The sequence below is a fragment of the Pithys albifrons genome, chromosome 2, assembly GCF_047495875.1.
Source record: "Pithys albifrons albifrons isolate INPA30051 chromosome 2, PitAlb_v1, whole genome shotgun sequence".
NCBI lineage: Eukaryota > Metazoa > Chordata > Aves > Passeriformes > Thamnophilidae > Pithys > Pithys albifrons.
In genome coordinates this window covers 49,202,096-49,224,882 of record NC_092459.1, presented here as the reverse complement: position 1 = coordinate 49,224,882, position 22,787 = coordinate 49,202,096, and the positions used below count along the sequence as shown (strand labels likewise).

Here is a 22,787-nt window from a genome sequence, read left to right as displayed (position 1 = left end):
GTGACAAGCAAATGGGACAGGAATTGCCCCTCACTAGCTCACCCTAGATAAGTCTTACTCTCATCCAAGAACACCCTTGAGTAGTCGTGAGGAGACTTAAGATAATGCAAAAGGAAATCCCCAAATGCTTCCCAAAGTAACTGAAAGAAAAAGAAGGAATCTGCTCCACATAGCCTTTCCTTACTCCTATCACCTTTGAGTCATATGCTTCACAGTACTCATCAGGTATCTCCAGCCTGGTTTGCCCTTTCCTTGCCCTTTCCTTCTACCTCGGTGCTTTTACTCCTTTCACTACATGGACAAGGGATTATTCTGGAGTCTGAACTAGAGAAAACAGCACCAGGTTAATGCAAGCCAATTCACTTCTGTAATTTCTGGGTTCGTGTAAACCAGATTCTTCGCCTGTTTTATGGCATGACTACAGAAATGTTTGCTTGGAAAGTGAATGGGGCTTGGGAATATATGGAGGAAAATTAGGTACCCTCTGTAATGACAGAATGTGCCAACTTCAACTCATCATCAAATGCTGTATTATTTATAAAATATCAAATGTGATTTGTAATGAGTAATACACATGCACAAAATTATGTAACATTTGTTTATATTTATCTATATGTATGTGTATATATATATATATATATGTCAGCTGGATTGATTTTCTGCTGCAGAATGACTCTGTGGATAGCTCTGCAAATACAGCACAGATGTGCCACAGACTGGGACTTGGATGTGTTTTAAGCTTGAATTTCCACTGACCTCTTTAATGTGAGTCTGCAACTGTATGTAAGTTTCTTCACTACTCTTTAACTCAGATACCTGATTTATCTATCAGCTTCAAATTTCTTCCATGATATGGGTACAGACTTACTAATTCAATTGTGTCTGCTCATGTGGAGACCCCCTAGTAGACTGGCTCTACTTATTTTACTAGACAGCAGAAAGCAGATAGAGGGCTGTTTTGAGTGGTATTTTTGTGTGGAAATGGAGCATTTGGAAACGATCATTAAAATGGAGAATTAATTAAAATTTTTGTCATGAATAATGTGACCAGTAGTGTTCTAAAATGGTTATTCATAATCACAAACAGATTTTCTCAATTGCATTCCCTTGAAAATATTTAGAAATAGTTTAATCATTGTAAAAATTAACTTCAGGCCATTTTTTCCCACCCTTTCCCTGTTTCCGTGTTGCTTGGAGCACCTGATTGAAAGTATTGTGCTTAGTTTCCCTTTTACGTTAATGACATTTGTGTATGTAGATACACTGGCTTTCATTGGTCAACTCCTTTGTTTCAGTGGTTTAATAAGAAACTATGAAATAGATGTTGCGTAAGTTCAAGAGAAGTGCTCCAGGAAGCTGAGAAGTGGTTGAAGGGAGTGTAAACAAGGATTAAAAAGATATTTTAATAACCTGACATGCAGAAATTTCACAGTTGCATCTCTGTCACCTAGACCGAAAGGAGTTTGTATGGCCAGGTCAAGGAAAGAATCAGATTGACAGATGAAATTAAGTTTAAGTGATGAGAAACGCTTGTCTGTGGATTTTCCTACCAAACAGAGTTGATGTTTTTTACTATCTATGGATTTCTGCAGTGCACTGTACTTTCTCATGGAATTGTCAAAACCTTTGTACAAGTAACCTGGTAAGTTTTCAGAAAGTTCAGAATCTTTTGGAACATAGGTGGTTGTTAGCACTTCATACTACATATCAGCTTTTCCAAAATTATTTTAAATATTGTGTCTTAGTAAAAGTGTAATTTGCAAACTAATCTTTAACATTTGAATTTGTGGCACCTGGTAAAGAAGAAATCCTACTAATATGATTTGAGAAAATTACTATAAATGCTAAAGACCCTGGAATGTGGAAGTGACAAACTTTTTTCCTTACAGTTTATTCACTTTACTTATTAGTTTCTGCCTAGTCCAGGATTTTTTTTAATATAAAAGTAGGAAAACTGACAATTCACAGGAAATTGTCTGGGAATCTGTGGCTTTCACAATTGTACTGAACTAGTTGCAGCTTAATTTTTAAGTTAACTGGCTTAAATTTGGAGCATTTCTGTAAGTATTAAAAGTAGTGTTCAGATCCTTACTTTTATGCTTTCTTAATATTCCTTTTAACAGTGATGTGGAATTTATTATTTTTCCTTCCACAAATGCAGGGCAAAGATTAGCAAACCTGCTCAAATTCAAACAACAATTCTGCTTTCAGGAATGGCCTCCTTGCTTCTATTTGCCTGAAATGTTGATGTGGTTTAGAGGACCGTGTATCTTTGCTTTGTAAAAAGGACATTTTGTGCCTTGGTGCTAACTAACTGTGGAAACCTGCTGCACAGGACTATCACCTACTCCATTTTATTTCATACATTTTTCTGACAGTTTTTTTTCCAAATTATTTTTAACTTTTGCATCAGTGAAAGAGTTAATTGCCTTCCCTGATGGAAGCCAATCATGCGATGATAACTTTAATGGGGATCCTTTGATTTAAGCTTAAATTAATTCAGAATAAGAAATAAGTTGCTCTTCCTTTCAGCTTTGAAAGACAGGAAAATCACATTCGTGAATATATTGTGTAAGGGATTCAGATGAGAAAAATGTGATTTTGGAGTCAGAGAGGTGTAAATCTTATTTTACTCCTCTAGTCTACTTCCGTTCAAATTTGCTTTGTGAAACTCTGATTCTCACTATTGTCACAATGTGCCCAGTTGTGCTGAAAATTTCTTCCCTGAAAGTTGTTTTATTCAGGTTGTTCTTACCCATTTTCATGTCAAAACTTAGAAGCTACCATTCAGGTGCTCTAAGGTTGTTGCATACATCCTCAGATCATTTGCACTTTGCAGACAGTGATTGGTTTTTCACACTTTGAATTAAGTTAAGAAACAGGTGCGTATCCTGGAGAGCACTTTTGGCAGGAGAGGAAAGGTGGTGATAGTCACCATATGGCTGCACAAAACCCTTCAAAAGATGGCCAGACAAAAGGCTTGAGCCTTTTGAGCCTTAGCTCAAAGAAAGATCTTTTTTGCTTTCCAGAAGTCAAAGCCACTTGGGTTTGTCATTTAAGCCCAACATATTCATGGAGCATTTGTTATCAACTCAGTGAACCAGAATCAGGAAATAAGAGCCAAATTCCTACCTGAGATAATTTAATCAATAACAAGTGATTCTGCCAATGTCTTTTTTTGATGATACTCTGAAGTTAGTCTCCAGTGAGAAGCTACTGGTGTGTCAATAACAAATTTCTACAGATGAGGAAACATCATTCAAAGAAAATCTATTTTACAGGAAACCAATACTTTATTATACGTTAAACAAAGAATTTTTTGGAAACATTTTGACACTTTTAAAAAATGTATATATTTCTCTTATAGGAAGGAGAACTTGGAATTACTAATCTTTGCAATGTTAGTGACATCACTAGAGCAGTGAGTAATTATTTACTTTGTTATTTACTGGCATTTTATATTAGTCCTATTTTAATATAATGGATACAATGTTCATATTGTCAAAGACTTAATATAAATGTGCACAGCTGCCTGTCTAGCATAAGTCACTGGGCTGTGTGGTTAGATTTGGCTCACATTATTAGCCATGTCTATCTTTTTTTGTTTAAACAAAATGTGGAAAGGGTGTGGATCTCTGCTGTGAGTCATGTTGACATTTGTGGTCTACAAAGTGCATAGTCTTTCATTTTTTAGACAAGAAGTCAAAACTAGTGTTACCTGCAAAATTGAAAAAAATAAGACTACCTTATTCATTTACATTTGCACCATTGCTTATTTTGCTTTCTCAATGATTCCATGAGAGAAAACTTGTAATTGCAGTTATTGAACATTTAGAGTTCTCTAGGACTTCTAATGGTTGTCTGCATCATGTGGGCTCTTCAGCCTAACATGAACTTTCCACAGGAGCTCTCTTGGGGGACTCAGTTCAGATTTCAAATGCAAATCAAGCTGGTGGTTATACATATTCTTTGAAGAATGCTGGAGAATTCAGTCATCAATACTTTCTGGAAGACTAGTGGGATGCATCCTCTCAGCACTTGATATCTACTGAGACTGGATTATTTGTGATGCTGGGACCATAAAAGTATGTTGTCATGACAATACATAGCAAGGTTGACTTGCCTGTTTAGGTTACAGTTATCTTTGCTCAGTTATCATGTCAACTATTTTTTTCATGAGGCTTTGCAATGCTCAGTATTAGAGTCTTCTACTTCTAAAGTTTTCTAGCTTACCTTGAAAAACCAAAATTTTCATGAACATTAAAAAGTGGGACAGCATAAACAAGAAAGGTCAAACATCATAATTGAACCATGTAATATTATTATATCTTTGAAAACTCTTGTTTTTAGAGCCAGTGCCTTGCCTATTGGAGAGCAAAGGTGGGGAGCTTGTGTTGAACAGCTTTCCACTGTGCTTGGCTGTGCTTCATACTGCATATCTTTTACTTCTCCACAGAAAACAAGTGCTAAAATAAAGCTGGGAGGATGGGAGCGCTGGCCATATGCATCATAGCTGGCTGAGTAAACTCATTCCCAGAACAACATTGAATGTAGATTGTCTTGGCCGGGACTCCTTCTGCCCTTGGAGCTGTGCATTAGCCCTTTCCCAAGGCCTGTGCAAAGCTGAGCACTCTCCCCAGGTGATGGTCAGTCATAGTCTGCTCAGGTGTCCAGCTGACCTTTAAGTGCTCTCAGTACATGCAAGGGTGTCACTGTCTTTACCATAGCTGGACAGGTAAATGAACATCTTCTGTTTTTACAAACCAATCCCTAAGACTGATTTTTTTCCTATTTTTTTTTTGTTGGTTTGGTTTAGTTTGTTTTAGTTTGGGGGTTTTTTTGCCTTTTGCACTGTATTTGGTTTTACATTGAGAAGGGTACTACACAACATAATGCACTTGCTGTAAGATCTGAGTACCTATAATGTGTGGTATGTTTAATATATTTTTTACAGAGTCTAAGTGCTATAAGTATCTGTTTTATTGGTAAAGAACCATGGTGCGAAGGAGATAAATGAGTTGGTCATGTCGAATGTTGTACTGCATCTGGAAACTGAATGAATGCCCTCATCATTAGAGCTAGGATATCCCTTCTTTTTAAAAACATGCTTTCAAAGTGATTTTAAAGTCACCCTCTGTCTTTGCAGTGCACACAGGGATGTCAGTTTTGGAATGCAGCAGTGCAAATCAGTTGTCCACTGAAATGTGTGAGTATTGCCTCAGCCTTGGCTCTATAGCACAAATCCCCAGTCCATCAAATCTTTATCCAATGGCAGACAACTGAAATTTACTCGGAGCAGTGTTTCTATGAAAAGATGCGATGCCCATATTTTCTCTCAGTTTGTTTATAAATTCTGTTTGGGGAACAAGATACTAATTCTTGCTATGTGAGTTGCCTGTAATATCAGAAGTTTCCATTATGTTTGTCAAAATGTGTGGGCATTTTGCAGTTCATTAAGCTCAACCACTCACCCAGATTTTCAAACAGTGAGAAAGAAGAACTAGTGCTTTTCATGATTTTACTCTACTGAGGACAGTCTCAGAGTTGCATGCAGATGTAAATGAAGCACATGGTCTTTAGTAGGTTGATTTTTTGTTTTTACTAAACCAGATGGATGAGAACTAGTGCTGTTCTGGGACAACTGCCCTGATAGTTATTAAAATGCTCTTTTTTTTCTGGAGCTCCTGAACACCTAAATCTCATACATCCTCAGCATCAGTATAGTGTTGACTTTCTGTTTTTCAAGTGAGGGCTTTCCTTCTTTCATTATTTGCCAGTGATAAGGCTTTGTAGTGTACTTTCACTGTAAGAAACTTCTAATTAATTGGTATTATCTGTTTGAAGTACTCTGTGATTATATTTAAGCTAATCCCACATTTTATTAATATGTTTCTTGACAGAATGAGACATACACCAGAGCATGTGAGGTAAGTTAAATGCTATGTAAGCAATACAAAAAAGTCACGATTTCAGTGATTACTATGTCCACCTAGTGCTAAGAAATACAATGTAGATACACAAGCTTATCAATTAAATCCAACATGTGGAATATATAACTTACAAGTCAAAGACCTGTCTTCTTAACTCCATGGTTATTACTGAAGTCTGTTTCCAAACTTTAATGAAGCCCCATGTTCATGCTTTCCATGAAGGAATGTGTAAGAGGTGACCCTCAATTCAGTGCCTAGTGAATTGATGAACTGGGTCTCAGAAAAAAAACTGGAGTGAGTTTATGGTACTGCTATTTTTTATAATTAATATAATTATTTCCACAGGATTTGTATATGTGCCAAATATCCACAGAATTTTTATGTATTTCAAATGTGTCTGCATGATTCTGGAAGGAAGTTTGCCTTTAAGCAAATCTAACCAGTGAGTTCTGTACCCTGCACAGACAGTTTCCTGTAAGTTTGGCTGTAGCCGTGCAGAGGATGCATATGGAGCTGAAGCACAGAGTAAGTCTGAATAGAGACCTATGTCCAATTGGCAGTCTGATAAATTCAGTTTTAAGATTATAGTTTTGTTCTATGGTCTGGATTTCTTTTTTAAAAAATAGGAATGTTTTGAATATTTTCATTAATCAGAATATTGCCACTCTTCTTTTTTCTATTAATAAATACACTGAAAGTTTATCTTAGAGTAAAACCCTTTTTCCCTCTCCCTTTTACGGACATGAGATTTTTTTAATCCAGTCTCAACTGTTTAAGATAACACCTTGGGCTGATGTAGTGCTAATGAAATAATTCCCTTGAAAATCTCTTCAGAGGTCTCCCACACCTTCCCTAGGTTTCTATTCAGCAAAATTTTACTAAGTACCTGTAACTAAAAGTACATTTACACAAGTGTGGAGGTGTAGGCACATTTGCACACACTGAACTTGGCCCATTTCAGGTTTACTTATCAAACTGTCTTTAAAATGTTATGAGATTTAATCAGCAGCATTTTCAGTATAATCTTTTGTGTGTTTTTACTGGCTTCACAGTTTTCAGGTGAGTGAGGTAATAGGCCTTTTCCTTTGAGATACAGAGATTGCCAGGAAAGATTTTTTCTTACCATTGCATTGTATTTTCCCCTCAGTCTATTTGAGCAAGCCTAGAGTACCATTTACATCTGCCATTGGAAGCCATAGTGTCCCATTAGGTTGGAAGCCAGCTAACATCTCTGGAGTGAAATATATTATCCAGTGGAAGTTCAGTCAACTCCCTGGAGACTGGAGGTACACAGAGGTAGAGAAAGAACTTCCTCTTATTTTGTGAGGAAATAGGCTCCTCTCTGCCCTCAGTCTGTTTTTTTGGTTTTTTTGGGGTTTTTTTTAGAAAGATACTGGATAATATATTAGGTACATAAAAGACTTTTGCAAAATCATAAGCAGCATGGAGAAGCTGAGAAGTGGTCAATTATTTCACATTTCTTTCAATATAGGAACTAAGGAACTCGATGGAAACTGGCAGGTAGCAGGTTCAAAACTAAAAAATGAAGGTGTTTCCTTACAGAATGTGTAGTTAAAATGTTAAGCTGCTTCCTCATTCAAGTGGGTGCTAAATTACTCCTTAATAATAGAATTGCTAAAATTACTTAATAGGGTTTGAAAAATGGCTGGAAAAACTAGTGGAAGAAAAATCGAGTTCTACTAAATGCAAACATTCTCATTGTTCCCTGTTGAGCCACACTTATGAAACGCCAAAACTGAGAGTATTCTAGAGAATATGGCTCTTTTTTTTTTTAATACCTTTCCCTAGGGAAATTTTTTGTGTTCTTGTCAAAGCACAATACTTGCCTAGAAAGACCTTTGTTCTGAGTCAGTACAGTTATTCTCATATTATGTTCTTTTGCGTCAACTGTGCACTTGTTATCTTGCCATCATCTCTATTGGACCAATTTATAGAACATGACAAGTTGCTGCTGCAAATCAAAGGTAAAGATAATTTACTAAGCAGGAAGTTCTTCTGAATGAATCACTGATGAAATAATAGGGAACAATTACTGCAGACACTAAATATTTCAGTGTAACTAGGAGCATTTAGATCTTATAACTATAGTCTATGTATCAACATTTAAAATACATTGCTCATACTAAGTCATTATTTTAGATTTTTTTAAATTTCTTTTTAAAATTTACTATTATATTGCATCCATCCTTCCATCCATCTGCTCATTGTTTAATTTGATCACTTGTTCTGAAGGAAAGAGAGAAAGTTCTCAAAAGATGGAAAGTCAAAGTCTATGCTGAAGATAACTCTCAGAATTTCCTCTTATTTAAACTTAGGATCCTGCACTTTTTTATTCTGAAATATGCATGTTGTTGTATGAGATTTCTTTTGCCCTGATAGCATCCTACACACTAGCTGCAGATGGAGGAACAAAAAAAATCCAGTTGTGTCTGTGCATTAATCTAGGTAGTACCTGAAACTTCATATACAGTCAAAGACCTTCAAGCCTTCACAGAATATGTGTTTCGAGTAGTTTGGATCATTACATCTCAGCTGCAGCTCCATTCTCCATCTAGTCCCAGTTACCGGACACATGCTTTTGGAGGTAATGAATCGTGCTATTAATTGCATCTTTCAGGGCCTTAACAGAAACATTTAAGATTCATTGTTTCTTTTACAGAAAATATTGATGCCTAATCTTCAGAACTATATGTATGTTGTCTATTGGGTAGCTGCAGAAGACTAAACTAAAATACCACAGGTTCTTTTTGTTTGAAGTAGAAGATTTAGGGTTCCTTCCTGCTTTTGATTTTAACATCATGCACAGAAAATTACATCATCAAAATTGTGAGGGCACATGGGACACTCTCTGTATAATCATGCATGCTAAATTTTTGACTGAAACACACACTTATTTTCCTGGGCAATAAAAAAAGTTAACTGTTGCTGAAATTTTATGCTGTCCCTAATAACGTTTTTTGGTGTATAAATGAATTAAGAGATGCAAAACCTAAAAATGTACTTAAAAAAAGGAAAAACCATTAATATCTTAAATGCCATAGCAGAATCAGATATTTCTGTCTCTTGCAGCTCCTGCGACAGCTCCTATCATTAAAGATATTCAGAGTTCAAGTCCAAACACTGTTGAAGTTAGTTGGTCTCCACCACTTTTTCCAAATGGATTGATTATTGGATATAACTTGCTCCTGACCAGTAAAGCTCATGAATTGTTGAGAGCCTCAAGAGCACATAGCTTTCAGTTCTATTCCACCTTCCCAAACACTACTTACAGATACGAAACTAAAAGATATCCAACATGGACAAATGTGCTGTCACACTTCTTGCCCAGATAGCACAGAGTATTCCATAATACCACTTCTGCACAATTATGCTATTTACTTATATTCTTGCCAAAAGCAAGGATGCCTTCCTTGAGGTAGCAGAGTTATCCCAGGTAAGTTAGTGGCTTATGCACAACTCAGGTGGGGAGGAAGGAACCAACTTGATACAGGGCCAGCAGCCTGAATTTTCTTAGGTATTGTTTTAAATTTACTTTTAAGCTTATGTGACATGTTTTTAGTATATTCAGGGAATGATACAGCAGTCCTCTCTAGTAATTTAAGCATCTATAAAAGTTCCTTCATTTTATTAAATACAATACCCTGAGTTCTGATTGCACTGATAAATACAGATCTTCTTTTGAAATGGAATTGAGTTGCTCTTCTGAGTCTGAAAACTTATTTAAATTTAAATTTGGAATATTCTGTTGTTGTTCCACCTTTGGGCAATTCTGATTTTGATTAATTTTGTTTTCATTATAAAATTCCCAGAGTGATATATTTAAATGGATATTTTCTGAAAGTCAGGCACTTCTGTAGCTTCTTCTAGCAGCTCCCCTACTTGATAAAATGTTTCTCAGGCAATCTTTCAAAAGAAACCTGCAAACCAAAACCTATCTCTTTGGTTTATTGTAGGTTCAGTATTGTGGCAGTTAATGAGGCTGGTACTGACCCCCCTGCTGAAGCCAACATCACAACCCCAGCATCCAAAGGTACAAGAGTCCTTGTCACTGTCTGTTCATGGAGACAAACTCATGTTCGTTGGGCTGCTGTGTATCTGGGGGAAAAGACTAATATTTAGACTGCAAACAGTGTATGTCAAGGAGTTGTACACTGAGGAGTCAATAACATTTCAGAGAGAGTTCTGTTCTTTAGCTATAGATATTATTAGGCTACACAGCATGATAATAACCTGTAAAGCTGGTAGGACCAAACAGATTTGGCCTGAGTTGTATTACTGATTGAAAACACCTTTGAGGTAGAGACAGAAAACACAATTCTCTTTTCTAGATCAGATTTTAACAGCTGACAAACAAATGTATTTTTTCTAATAATATTATTTAACATGAAATGCTTTTGTCAAAAATTCTCAGTTATCTCAAGCCAAATATGTGAGATTATATCAATTTTTGTTGCTCTTTCATGAAGATATTTATTTTACTATATAACTTAATTAATACTACTGATACACTGTAATTATCACTCAAAGAATTGCAGAAACATTAATTAATTGCCAGAGAAAGATACACGTTGAGATAGAGCACAAGTAAGAATGAAATCAGTGTTACCAAAAGGTTCCTTTAGAAGAGAAAACAAGACACTCCCCTCCTCATGAAGAAATTCAGGTGTTAAACACTTGGAAATGTGTCAACTCTATGAAAACACTTCAAGACTCTCTGAATCACCTGTCTTCTGCTATTGGTTAAAGAAATTGAACATACTTCTCTAATGCTTTTTAAAATATGACTTGGCAGCTCCATGGAGGTTTGCTCTAAGGTTGGTTGACCCTGAGCCTTAAACATTTGTGTCATTTCTTTAAAGTCCAGACTGTGTTCATTATGTCAATACATTTACCAAACAATTAAGTTAAGGTAAAAAACAAAACCCAAACCCTTTCCCTGGGCAAAAAAAAAAACCCTTTAGGGTTCTGGGGAAACACCCTACCTCCCCTTACTAGTCACATAAAATTTCAGTTGTTTCCCACTGAATTGCACAGGCGGGTGTTTTCTCTCTGTGCTGCCATGAACAGGAGCAACCCTTCCTCATGTATCGTGTTCAGAAATGGTATTACTGCATCAGCTACCGAGCTGTGTAGATCTGAGCCCTGAGAAGAGTGCAAGAAAGAATTTGATTGCTGGTGTAGAGTGCAAGAAGTATTACTTGAAAAGATAAGGATGTAATATAGGCCTCTTGTACTCTGCTGTGGAGGCATCATTATCAAAATTACAGTGTGTGCATCATGTGAAAAATACCTGCAGCTCAATCTGTGCAGACTATCTTGGAATAAATTATGAGAGCTTTTGATCACAGTTTTGTGATACCCATATGAGAAAATTATATCTGATAGCAGACAGCTGCTTAAAAGTGGAGGGGGAAAAATGTAAGGATTGTTTGGCAATGGAAATCTGCCAAACTCATACTTGAAATAATACACCACTTTTTAAAATGAAGGTAACTACCTTGTGAATCAGTTTAGCAGGGGGTGTGATAGATTTTCAAGGATCTGAGTTTTGGAAGCAAGGCAATCAGTCTTGCCCAAAGTTATGCATAGCCCAGACAAAAGATACGGATTTACTGCAGAGGTTTTGATATAAGTTACTTGGTCCTTTATAAGCTTATGTGACCAAATCTCTCCCTCCTGACTTGAAATTTTGTGACTTTACCAGAAAAAATAATTTATTAGGTTAGTCAACTTTGAATCATAGAATTGATTGGGTTGGAATAGACCTCCAAGATCATCAAGTCCAACCCTTGGTCCAACCCCAGTCTCTTTACTAGATCATGGTACTCAGTGCCGTGTCCAATCTCAGTTTAAAAACCTCCAGGGATGGTGAATCCACCACCTCTCTGGGCAGGCCATTCCAATGCCTGATTACTCTCTCTGTGAAGAATTTTTTTCTGATCTCCAACTTAAATTTCCCTTGGCAGAGCTTGAGCCCATGCCCCCTTGTCCTGTTGCTGACTGCCTGGGATGAAGCAGATCATGTTGTCCCATTGTCATCTTTATCTGTGAAAGCTACTTGTTTCTTGAATAAATCACTGATCAGCAGGATGAAACACATGGAATAAACATACTTGCCTTGCTCTGCCCCAGCTCTGTGGATGTCTTAGTGCCTTCATTCCTTAGTAGTCAGTAGGGCTTCATTTGCTCCAGCTTACTTTCCCTTACTAGGGACTCACTATTGTTGTAGGAAATGATGGTGTGAAATTCATCTGGTGCATTTTCATCCTGTGTGAGGAGCCAGAAGGCATTGTGTGATAACTCCGTACACTTTCAACACTCAAAGGCTTTGGGCTTTAGTCTGTCATTCCAGTATAGGAATATATTCATACTTGTACATGTGTATATGTATGACTATTAATGATGTATCTGAACTAACAACATTGTTTTCTGTGCTGCTGTCACCAAAATTCCGAATTTCACTGTTTTTTACTTAAGGTAAAAGCAACATGGCTCTTCCTATCCAGAAAAGAGTCTTTAAGGAAGAGATATACAGAAGATTTTCTTACAGCTGCTCAGTGCCTGCCAAAAGATATTATACACCACAACATTACAGGTAAAATCAGATTGGGCTCTCTCCTTTCCTGTCAAGTATGACTAAAACTTCTGTGTTCACCAAGGACACCTCACATAGCCTGAGGTGGTGCCTAGCATCCTTTTACAGGCAATCAGGAGAAACAGGAACTTTTAGTATATGATTTGACCTATTTGAAGTGATAGGCATTGGGGAAAGGTGCAACTTTTTTCTTCATGTATTTAGGGAGCTGCTTCAGATCTGGACTTTTACATAGTAGCTATCTAAATTGAGGTAACATGAATCTATGTTTCCCTATGATTAATGTCTATATTTTCTCAACATGAGTATGGGAAAGTGAAGTGGTTCAGACTTCAGAATAAAATAATACCAAGTGCTAAAAGATACTGCCTGAAGAGTATGCTGTTGCGTTAGCATACTAATGAGGGATTTAGTAGCTGAAGTCACCAGAGAACCTTGTTATCTCAAATTACTCCTAACTCTACTGTTTCTTATCTATACTGCTCCTTGATGACAGTGTGGAAATCCAAGTTTATGTACCAAATTTCACAGAGCAAAAGACTCCAGAGAGAGAAAGTTGCTCCTGACTAAATAGCCTTTGACAGTGCAGGGGTGGTAGTGCAGCTTATGCCAAGCTTGAATTTTAGAGTGAATGGTACTTTGTGAGGATATGCCAATTGCATCTGTTTGCCCTATAGAGGTGCAATCAGTGTCATTTTGCATATTACATATCCTGTCTCTGTCTGATTACCTTTCTGAAGGGCAATTCTCTGTAATAATGTCACTTGCATAGCAAATGGGAACATTTCCTTATTACCTTAAAGAAGAATAGAAATGGAGGAGAAAAATCAGTTGACTTTTTTTCCCATGATGATGGGTTGCAGATTGAAAAATACATATTTTTAAGGCAAGTACAAAACTAACTGAAAAACTGAAATTTATATCTTATAATATCTGTGTGCACATATCTTTCTATTTTTAGGAATTTCTGTGAATATTTATCAGCAAGTTGTCTATTTTTCTGAGGGGAGTTCCATCTGGGTGAAAGGAGTTCCAAATATGTCTAATGTGTCTGACCTAATGCTCTTTTATGCTGGCTGGGGGAATATTACTTCCATCTCAGTAGACTGGCTTTACCATAGAATGTACTTTGTCATGAATGAAAAGGTAATGCTTTAGGGCTTAATTAATTTCTTACTTAATTTGAACCATTACTATGAATAATTTTACATGAGAAAGTGTGATTTATATATAGATATGTATGCATAAAATATAATTATAGAAATATATTTTTAACTTTAATAATATCCACATATTTCATAATTAAAAAATTAAGAAAGTCTTGACTATCAGGTCATATTTAAACACTCTACATGGAAGTCTGGCTCCTTGACTTATTTTTCTCCTCAGGACATAATGGCTTTAGTTTTAACTGCTTTCTGTTTGAGACTGACTTCACATCTTCCTCATACCTGGTATAAGCACTTTGTTTCTCTGCTTGGTTCCCCATCTAGTCTGGTTCCTACTCTGCCTCAGAAAGGTGGTCAGAAAACTAGTTAGTGATTATAATGTCCTTCATAATTCACAAGATATGTTTAAAACAGAAAGTGTTTCACACAGTGATGACAGCTCAGATTACAACTGCTTCAATTTGATTGCACTTGCTTGCACTTGATTTCCTACTCATAAAACATCAATTACATTAATGGTAAGACCTTGCATGTACTTATGTAGTCCTCTAATGTACAAAGGACTAGGAACTTGCTTTAGATGCTTAGTGGGGTCATTTGATTTTTTTTTTAATCCTCCTGCCATGTCTGATTTTTCACTTACTGCTCAGGGAACAGGGAGCAGGAAAAGCAGTAGTGATAAAAGGCTACAAATGATCTGTAGATGAACACACTGATGGCAGAGATTTCTGAATCCCGAGGTATTGCTTCCAGGATCAGAAAAGCACTTCCCTTCCCTACCAGATCATTTCCCTATTTTGCCTCTACCCTCAAAACTGTTCTTTCCCCTCCAACTTAGGGCATGAATAGATGACTGACAAACAGCTCTCTCTGGGTAAACTGTCATGGCTGCATTTGTACTTGTGTACAAATGTTATACTTGACTGACTGACAACTCAAGAGCCCAGAAGGACCTAGAGCTGTGTGAGAGATGTTTCATTGTCTGATTCCCCTGAAAGAATCTCGGGTCAGCTTGTTTGCTCATTAGCAAACACCCTATGAATGCATCACCAGTTTTTCTTCTCATTTGCCAGATACACGTCTGCCATTTAGAGAACTGCACGGTAGTTGAAGACATCACTCCTCTTTATGTGACATCTCCTAGAAAGGTTATAGCTGATCCCTATAATGGGTAAGTGTCCTCCTTTGAGCACTTGGTGTCAAAGGTGCTATAAAGCTCCTCTCTAAATTTCTCCACTTCATTAGTCATCTAGGTTCCTGCTTCAAGCACTTGTGCTATCAAAACAGAAGTGCAATTGTTAACAAATAGCAAACTACAAAAACAATTGGAACAAGAGTGGTGCCAGACAGTGTTGTTTTCTGCATTTTCTTTGTTAGGGTGTTAGCAAAGGAGAGAAAGCATTTCCAGTATGGAAATTTGGGTTTTCAGAAATTTCATTATTTTATGAATATGAAGCTCTATGCATTTTAAATGTTCATGCTTAACACTTGAAGTATTATGGAAGAATATTCTCCAGTAATCTGCCACCAAAAAGAGTAAAGATGTATGTGCTTACTTCTTGCAGTATATATATATTAATAGTGCCCAAAGCATTTTCCTATTGTGCATGAAGCCAGGCACACCTCTGGACTGTTAAAATATTTGTGCATCACTTATAGAGTCTTTGCACTATAGTCATTTGGGTTTATTTTGCTCCATGGCCAGTTATATTTTCTGTCTCCTGGAGGATGGCATATACAGAGCAAACCTTCCACTCTTTCCTGGCGCTGTGTCCACAGCTTCACCAGTAGTGAGATCCAGTGCTCTGAGAGCCTTCATGATCAACTTCCAATCTAAGAGACTCATTTTCTTCAACAAAACCAAACAGGCTTTTGTGTCACGTTTTCTGGATGGTTCAGAATTTCACATGCTGCAATCACATGTGCCATTTAATGATGTGGAGAGCTTTGTTTATGAAGATAACACATTTACAGTCACAGATGGCTCAGCAGTTTTCCATGAGGAGACCTCTCCAGTGTGAAGTTCTAGTTTCAATGAGTATCTTGTGGACTGCAATTTGGTATATCCAGAATACCTTGGCTTTGGCAACTTGCTTTTCTATGGGGCATCAGCTCAGCCTTTTCCTTTGCCAACTATTCCTTGTCTTGTCATGGCACTATTTGGATTGGAACAAGTTGTGATCAGCTGGAGACCACCTGAATGCAGTATTGGAACCAGTAAGTTCAGTTGCTTCTCCATGAAAGTCTGCTCCTTTTCTTTCTAAGGGAGTAACTTTCTGGTTTCCCTTTTCTTGATTTGGACTTTAATGACTTCAGTAGCAGATCCTGATAGAAATTGTGAAATTACCTGAGTTTAAAAAATGTAAACCATAATTTGCTGGTAAAATAGCCAAATTGTCTCTCTAATTTATTACATGTTTATATTGGTAACTCACTTGTCTCCTGCAAGGATTTTAAGCAAGGCTTCATATGGTATGGAGTAGCAGTAATGTTGGTTGCTAATACCACACAGAAAATGCATGTCAGAGATGTAATTTTAATCAGTGACTGTGTTATGGTTTCTATCCTCTGTGCATGAGTCTTTGAACAGCAGAAAATTTTGTGGTTGGAGAAAATTTTGATTCTTCCAACTTCACTCTTCGTGAGAAATTGAACCACTGCTCTTGGTTGGTCCCAGAGATGAAATATAAATTTTCAGTTTGTCCCTTTGCTAATTCCACTGATACTGACATTTTTGAAAGGAGTCTCCAACATACAATTTTCTTAAAGGATGTGTATCATCTACTCTGTAATAAGATGGTTATTTGCTTCTCACAGGTTTACCTGCTTGGCAGAAATGGTCCTATGAAGTGAAAGTGTCATGTCAGCACCCATTTGAGAAGGAATGAGTTGTCTCAAATATTAGTAACACAAGGCTTACAGTGAAGGATCTGGCCAGCTTCACAGCATATGAAGTGTCTGTTAGAGCTGTGTCTCCTGCTGGTGCAGGGCCATGGTCGGAGTCATTTAGAGGAACAACTTTAGAAGAAGGTGAGAATTGCTTTGCCACAAAAAAATGAAGAATGAGTTGTGTATACAGATTTCCACTTGGTGTGGCCTGGACTTTGGGCAAAGACTGCAAAATAAGGGACACAAAAAGGTTTGCCTTAGAAACATTAAAGAATAAGTAAAAGATAAGTAAATTTGCTTTTAGTTAAAGTAGTGAGATTGTTAAGCTAGTATAATGGTATTAAATATTGTTTATGCATTTATTATTGCTACTTATCTAAATATTTCTAATGCAAATACACTATCAAACACATTATTTGATACATTATCAAATGAACAGTACGAGAGGTGCTATTCCATTTCTGTACTCTGTAAAGGACTTTCTATGGTGAAGTGGTTTGCACACTTGGGGGTTAATGACAGTTCATGGAAAAGTGCAGCCCACTAAATGCTGAAAGCCCTTGGTTTGATCTTAGATAATGAAGGGAAATTAATGTGTGTGAAAAGGCAGATTTGTAGGTCTTTGGAATGTTGTTTTAAACCTGGCTCACCCATAATGATCTATGTCTGAGGAAAAAACAGCTTTCAGCCTAAGGACTGGCTTTTGAGATTAGGGGTGATTTTTGCTTGACTTTGGTAAGACCAGGTCCAAATGCAGAGTGGTTATTAAGCATGTAATAAGATTCCAAATTGCCTTATTGTTCTGGATCTAAACCTGCCCTTGATCTCTGAGTTTCTCAAATGATGATATTTTCATGCATTTCTTCTTTGTCTATTATTCCTTACGACAGGGGTATTTCTAAGGGTGTTTTTGTAACTTTCCAGAAACAGGAACCTCTGCTACTGAAGTACAAATATTATACATAAATTGCTTATTAGTGTGCACAACTGCAGTTTTCTTTCTTTATCAGCTGAAGAAGATCCATACATGTTGGCAGTGGGGCCTGAAGGTCTCTGGAAGCAGCGACTGGGTAGCTATGGGCCAGGAGAACTCCTCCATACTAATATAAAAAACATTTCAGGTAAATACCAAACAAATTGCATGCTGTTGCTACAGACTTGTTGGCATTTATTAGCTCTCCATAAATTTCATCAACAGAACTCGCATCAGTCTAGACTTGAATGTAGTGCAGTGCAGAGCAACGGCTTCACTGAGCAAAGCCTTTGTGTTCATCCTTTTTTTATTTTATGAGTCAAATGAATCCTTAGCAAAACCCTATTGACACCCCCATTGTTACAGAAGAGCTAAAATCAACTCTCTGAACAAAATAGTTCTGTCTCCAGCAACCCCGTATACGTTTGTCATTCATTTGTAGTCATCAGGGCTATATGTGTATTATAGGTCTACACTGTATTCCTGTAGAGAAGTACTTATCTTCACATTAGCTAAGCCTAACCATGCATTTGTATTGATGTTTAAAAAGCTGAAATGTCTGATTTCTTTTTATTCTTAAAAAATATGGGGGGTTTACTTACATGTTTGTGAAATGCTTTATATCTTCCCTTTTTTCCTTCAAGACCTTGATTGGTATAATAACACTCTATATTGGATTAATTCCATGGGGGAAGTTCAGACCTGGTTATTGAACAAAAGAAAGGGTACCACTGAGAATTCTTATGCATCTGACATCAGAAATGCAAGAATGTTGGCATTTGATTGGTTGGGTCAGTGCTTGTATTGGACTGGCAAAGCAAATACGGTAGGTATGGTTACACTTAAAAGCAAAACCCTCCCTTAAGTCAGCAATAAAGACTGTAAGGCAGTTTTTAGGAAGATAATCTTTACTTCTTGCAACCTGAGATGCATTTGGACCTTTGCTATGATAGAGTAGAACAAGGAGGCCTTTGTTTCCTTATGTGATTTTCCAGAGTTACACAAAAGTTTGGGGTAATATGTTGACTAATATTCACCATTGCAGGATACTGAATTCACTAGGTGCAAAACAGGCAAATCAAACATTCTATCAACAGTTTTGTTGGAGTCAACATTGTAAAAATAGGAGAAGATAGTCAAAATGGAGGCCACTAAGTTGATCTCACCTAAGAAGTAGATGGACTTTATTTTAATCAAATTTGACACTATTTGTTTACGCAGAAATGTTCAAGATTGACCTCTGTACTGTGATATTTTGCAGATCAGTGCAGTTAAAAAATAATTACAAATGCACTTTGTACACTCTCATATCAGGAACACTGACATGTGAATTATTTAAAAGGTATCTGACTCCAAAATTATAGTGCTAATTTATGCAGTGCTGTCAAATTATGCCTTTCATTTCTTCTAAGTGCAAAGTCAGAAGCTGTTTTAAAAACTGGAGCTAGGAGGCCAGATTTCACACTGCCTTGCACCCTCATTTACACTTGTGAATAGTGAATCTGAAGTGGGTGAGAAACTCTGTCAGACAGAAGGCTGCCAAAAACTGGAAAAACGAAAGGAAAAAGCTATTTCAGCTTTTTCTTTTGTTACTTTCTGGCAAAAAATAACTAATAATTCTGGGCAATTCTTCATCCCTAAACTTTGAATGCAATGGAGAAGGGAAGGGATGAGCTGCAAAGTTTATGCTTTGAAAGCCTAAGGCTTGCATAGGCTTCTGATAAACTGCTGTGGAAAAGTCACTGGTGTATCCTTAACTGATCATGGCTGATGATTTAGGTGTGATGCTAAAAGCAATACTTTTGCCCCTAGATCTACAGGAAATCACTGTGGGGCGGCCATATGGATGTTGTGGCTCATGTTATGTTCCCAGTGAATGATCTAGTAGTGGATTCAATAAATGGCTATTTGTATTGGGCCACAATGTATTCAGTGAAGAGCACAAGACTGAATGGAGAAGAGTATCTGGTGTTACAAGAGCACCTACAGTTTTCTGGCAAACAGGTGACTGACTTTTTTTTCTTTTTGGAGTGATGGAGTAGTGGGGTGGTGTATGTTTTAGTACCTAGATCTCCTGAATATAGCCAGTGTTCATTGTGGTCCAAATTGACCTTTTATGACCAGAAGAATAACATGTCTTACTTACAATATTTTTATATCATCCTGAGAACATGGTAAGCATTTAGTGATGTAATAGCTGTACCAAAACCTTGGTTTATAATTCTGAAGCCAGATGCTTGCAATAAAATTTGACATTAGAGATCTTGAGATTGTAATGCTGCCTATTCCCATATGTGAAAGGTACTTGCTTTTCCCCAAATGACTGAAGTCGAATGGTCACTTCTGTCTTTCACAGCAAAATAAGCAGCCAAAGCTCCATAGCATATCCTGCCTATTTTGTGATGTTCCCCAGCTTGGTGGTCCAGACAGGGCCAGTTTTGGGTCTGGACACTTGCCAGGGACACCAGATTTACCCTTCAGGCTGCAGAGGTGCTGCTACAGAGACCGGCTTTGCCTGTGGTAATGAGAGAAGAGGGATGGCAGCTGGTACCATCCTGGTGCTCAGTGCAGCTGTCCCCTGCTGCAGCCTGCCACAGTTTGCTGCTGCTTCTGTCACAAGGCTGATGAGGCGCCACTGACAGCCTCCATCCTGCCTTGTTCTGTCCCTCCTGCGGTGCCAGGAACATCAAGTCCCACACCTTGAGGATTATGAAGGGTCTCCTCCCCTAGCTCATCCCTTCCCTTCCGCGTCTTTTCTTTATTCTTTGCCCAAGTCAGACACGGGCCTGGCCCCAGCCTCTTGGGGAGCTCCAGAGGGCTGTGAAGAGCAGGGCAGTTCCACAGGGAGAGGAAAGGATGCTTCTTCCAAGAGTGAGTAAAGACATTGGACAGCATAGAGGGTAAAAAGGGATGGGGGATTACTGTTTTAGCTGTATGAGGATGGAATACTCCTCTTACATGCAGGAGTAGGCTGGTAGAGGGCAAACAGATGCCATTTTCACCTGTGCCTCACTAAAGATCCTGTAGTATGTGGGAGCTTTCCTTCCCTACCTGGAGACACTTTGAGGTGCTGTGAGGCCTGCACAGACAACCACTGTGTCTCTGCTGACCTCCCCCATGTCTTTCTTCTCCATTCACCCCTCCCTGACATCCTATCAAGTCTCTTAAAACCTTGGTTCACTGCTGGCTCCTTGTGGTGGGTAGAAGTGGAAGGCTTAGGCAAAATTTATTAAAGAAGCCCCACTGTTGAGTCACAAGATGCAGAAAGGACTCCCTTGCTTTCTGAACTCCTCAGAGAGGAGGCTGAGTGCAGCTGACTCCAATTTTAACCTTGGATTATGTAAATGGTTTGAATTTAAGGAATTACAGAGGTGTGATGGAAAAACTTTCACCCCACAGGTTTTAATGATTCGCAAAATGAGAATACTTATATAAAATGAATCATTAATTCTTATAGATGATCAGACAAATATGTTAATCAGAATTATTTGCTACAAAATATATAAAGCTAAGAATCTACTAGTAGGTATTATTTAACAAAATAATATGGTATAAAGTAAGATAGTGCACTATATTGAAGCAAGTATTAAAAACATTATGTTAAAACTAGCAAAAAGGAAGTAATTATTAAATAGAGATTGGATTTAACTCACCCAAACCAATGCTCATGGGGAGATCTCTTTCACTCAGCTTTGAGGAGTACCCTTGGAGGAATCCCCCAACCAAGGGAGAAATCTCCACACATATAGCCAAGAAGAACCTAATCTTAGGAAAGTGGACTGGAGTTTTATAATATAAAGTGATTGACTGGTAGGCACAAAGCTACAGACTGGCAGACTAGCTTATCAGTCAGATCCTAATTCAAAAGCAGGATGTGTATTCTAAGTCTGGTGAACCAGGATGGTTTTAGCATAATTTAACAGGAAGACAGCATCCTGGCACCAGCAGTTGAGCTTGCTGGATAGCTTGCATGATGGCTTGCATAGTATGCATTCTCTGATTGGATTTTAGATCTTATCAGGGTGGGCATATCCTGCCACACTCCTTGTAGATCATTGTTGTCCTCTCTATATTGCCAAATCCTCTGCCTCTGCCATCCTGTGGGATTTGTCCTTATTCTTGGTAGGTGGCATTCAGTGTTGCCTATGCACTGAAGGAACTCCGAGGTTGAATATTCACCTCCTGAAAAGATCTACCAGGGTCTTACCAGCTGCATGTGTCCTCTCCCTCCCTCCCCTCCTCATGTAGCTAGAACAAAAGTGATGGATGACTCAGTTCTTTGACAAGTGAATCCCTTACTCTCTTAACAGGGACTCAAGAACTTCTCTGATTGGCACTGTAGACCCAGTGTACCTTTGAACCTTTTCCATTCTGTGTCCTGAGCAGGTCAGGCTGAGGGACTATTCCATCTACTGCACTGCTTTTACTCTATGGTGTCTCTCTTGAAGGAGAGCTGAATGCTCCTCAGCTAAAACCACAGCCTGTGTAGGTTTGTGCTCTCTGTCCTGAGTGCTGGAGTGAGGCATAGTCTGACTGTCACAGGAGTGGTCAGCACAGATTTATTACTTTCTGCAACAGCTTTCTTTAAAACACAGCTCTTGATAAAGAAGCCTTTGTTTTTATTCCCTGTCATAAAATTTGTGTTCCCATCTTACTTGAAGCCAGGTTCTCTGTTAAAGACCCATTGCAACTTAGAGAACTAACTCTCTTGGTTAGTTTTGTATCACTCCCAAGAACATTTCAATTTCCTTTCCCAAAGGAAAAAAAGGTGATGGTTCTCCGATTAAAAAAAAAACAAACCTCCCAATTTAGTTCATGAAAGGGAATTAAGATTCAGAAAGACCAGCTAATCTCATGGGTCTGTTACATTCATGAGGGCTTGGGAAAAAGGAAAGCTTGTTCTGGTGTGGCATCTACTCTACTTGAAAACCTGAATACAGAAGAAATGGAAAACTTTTGTACTTCAAAGGAATGACTGTGCTGCAAAGGGTCAAATGTATCTTCTCGTATTAGCCTCCCACCTATCTTTGGAAGCTGACTGATGTGGATTGTCTTAATGGGAAAATATATGCTGTCCAATGGCACACCTTGATTTATCACATATCTTCCAGATGATCTGTCTCAAAGGACCAACAATTTGCAGTTTATTCTAAGTGTCAAGCACCACCTTTCTTGCCCTTCCCTTTTGTTTCCCTACCTGCTTCTCTGAA

At 37.9% G+C, this 22,787-nt stretch overlaps 1 protein-coding gene across 1 annotated transcript in view; it reads left to right on the top strand.

The window, feature by feature from the left end:
• The first annotated feature begins 710 nt into the window (after positions 1–710).
• Positions 711–22,787, top strand: part of ROS1 (ROS proto-oncogene 1, receptor tyrosine kinase) — a 126,825-nt gene continuing 104,748 nt past the window's right edge. Inside the window, 19 exon segments of the mRNA XM_071547884.1 lie at positions 711–765; positions 1,452–1,642; positions 3,368–3,421; positions 5,147–5,206; positions 5,901–5,927; positions 6,395–6,455; positions 7,078–7,226; positions 8,397–8,535; positions 9,021–9,219; positions 9,902–9,981; positions 10,856–10,860; positions 12,429–12,546; positions 13,508–13,692; positions 14,789–14,886; positions 15,421–15,932; positions 16,533–16,745; positions 17,615–17,725; positions 18,222–18,403; positions 19,390–19,581. Coding sequence (XP_071403985.1) covers positions 1,520–1,642; positions 3,368–3,421; positions 5,147–5,206; positions 5,901–5,927; positions 6,395–6,455; positions 7,078–7,226; positions 8,397–8,535; positions 9,021–9,219; positions 9,902–9,981; positions 10,856–10,860; positions 12,429–12,546; positions 13,508–13,692; positions 14,789–14,886; positions 15,421–15,932; positions 16,533–16,745; positions 17,615–17,725; positions 18,222–18,403; positions 19,390–19,581 — 2,508 coding nt within the window. The 5' untranslated portion in view covers positions 711–765; positions 1,452–1,519.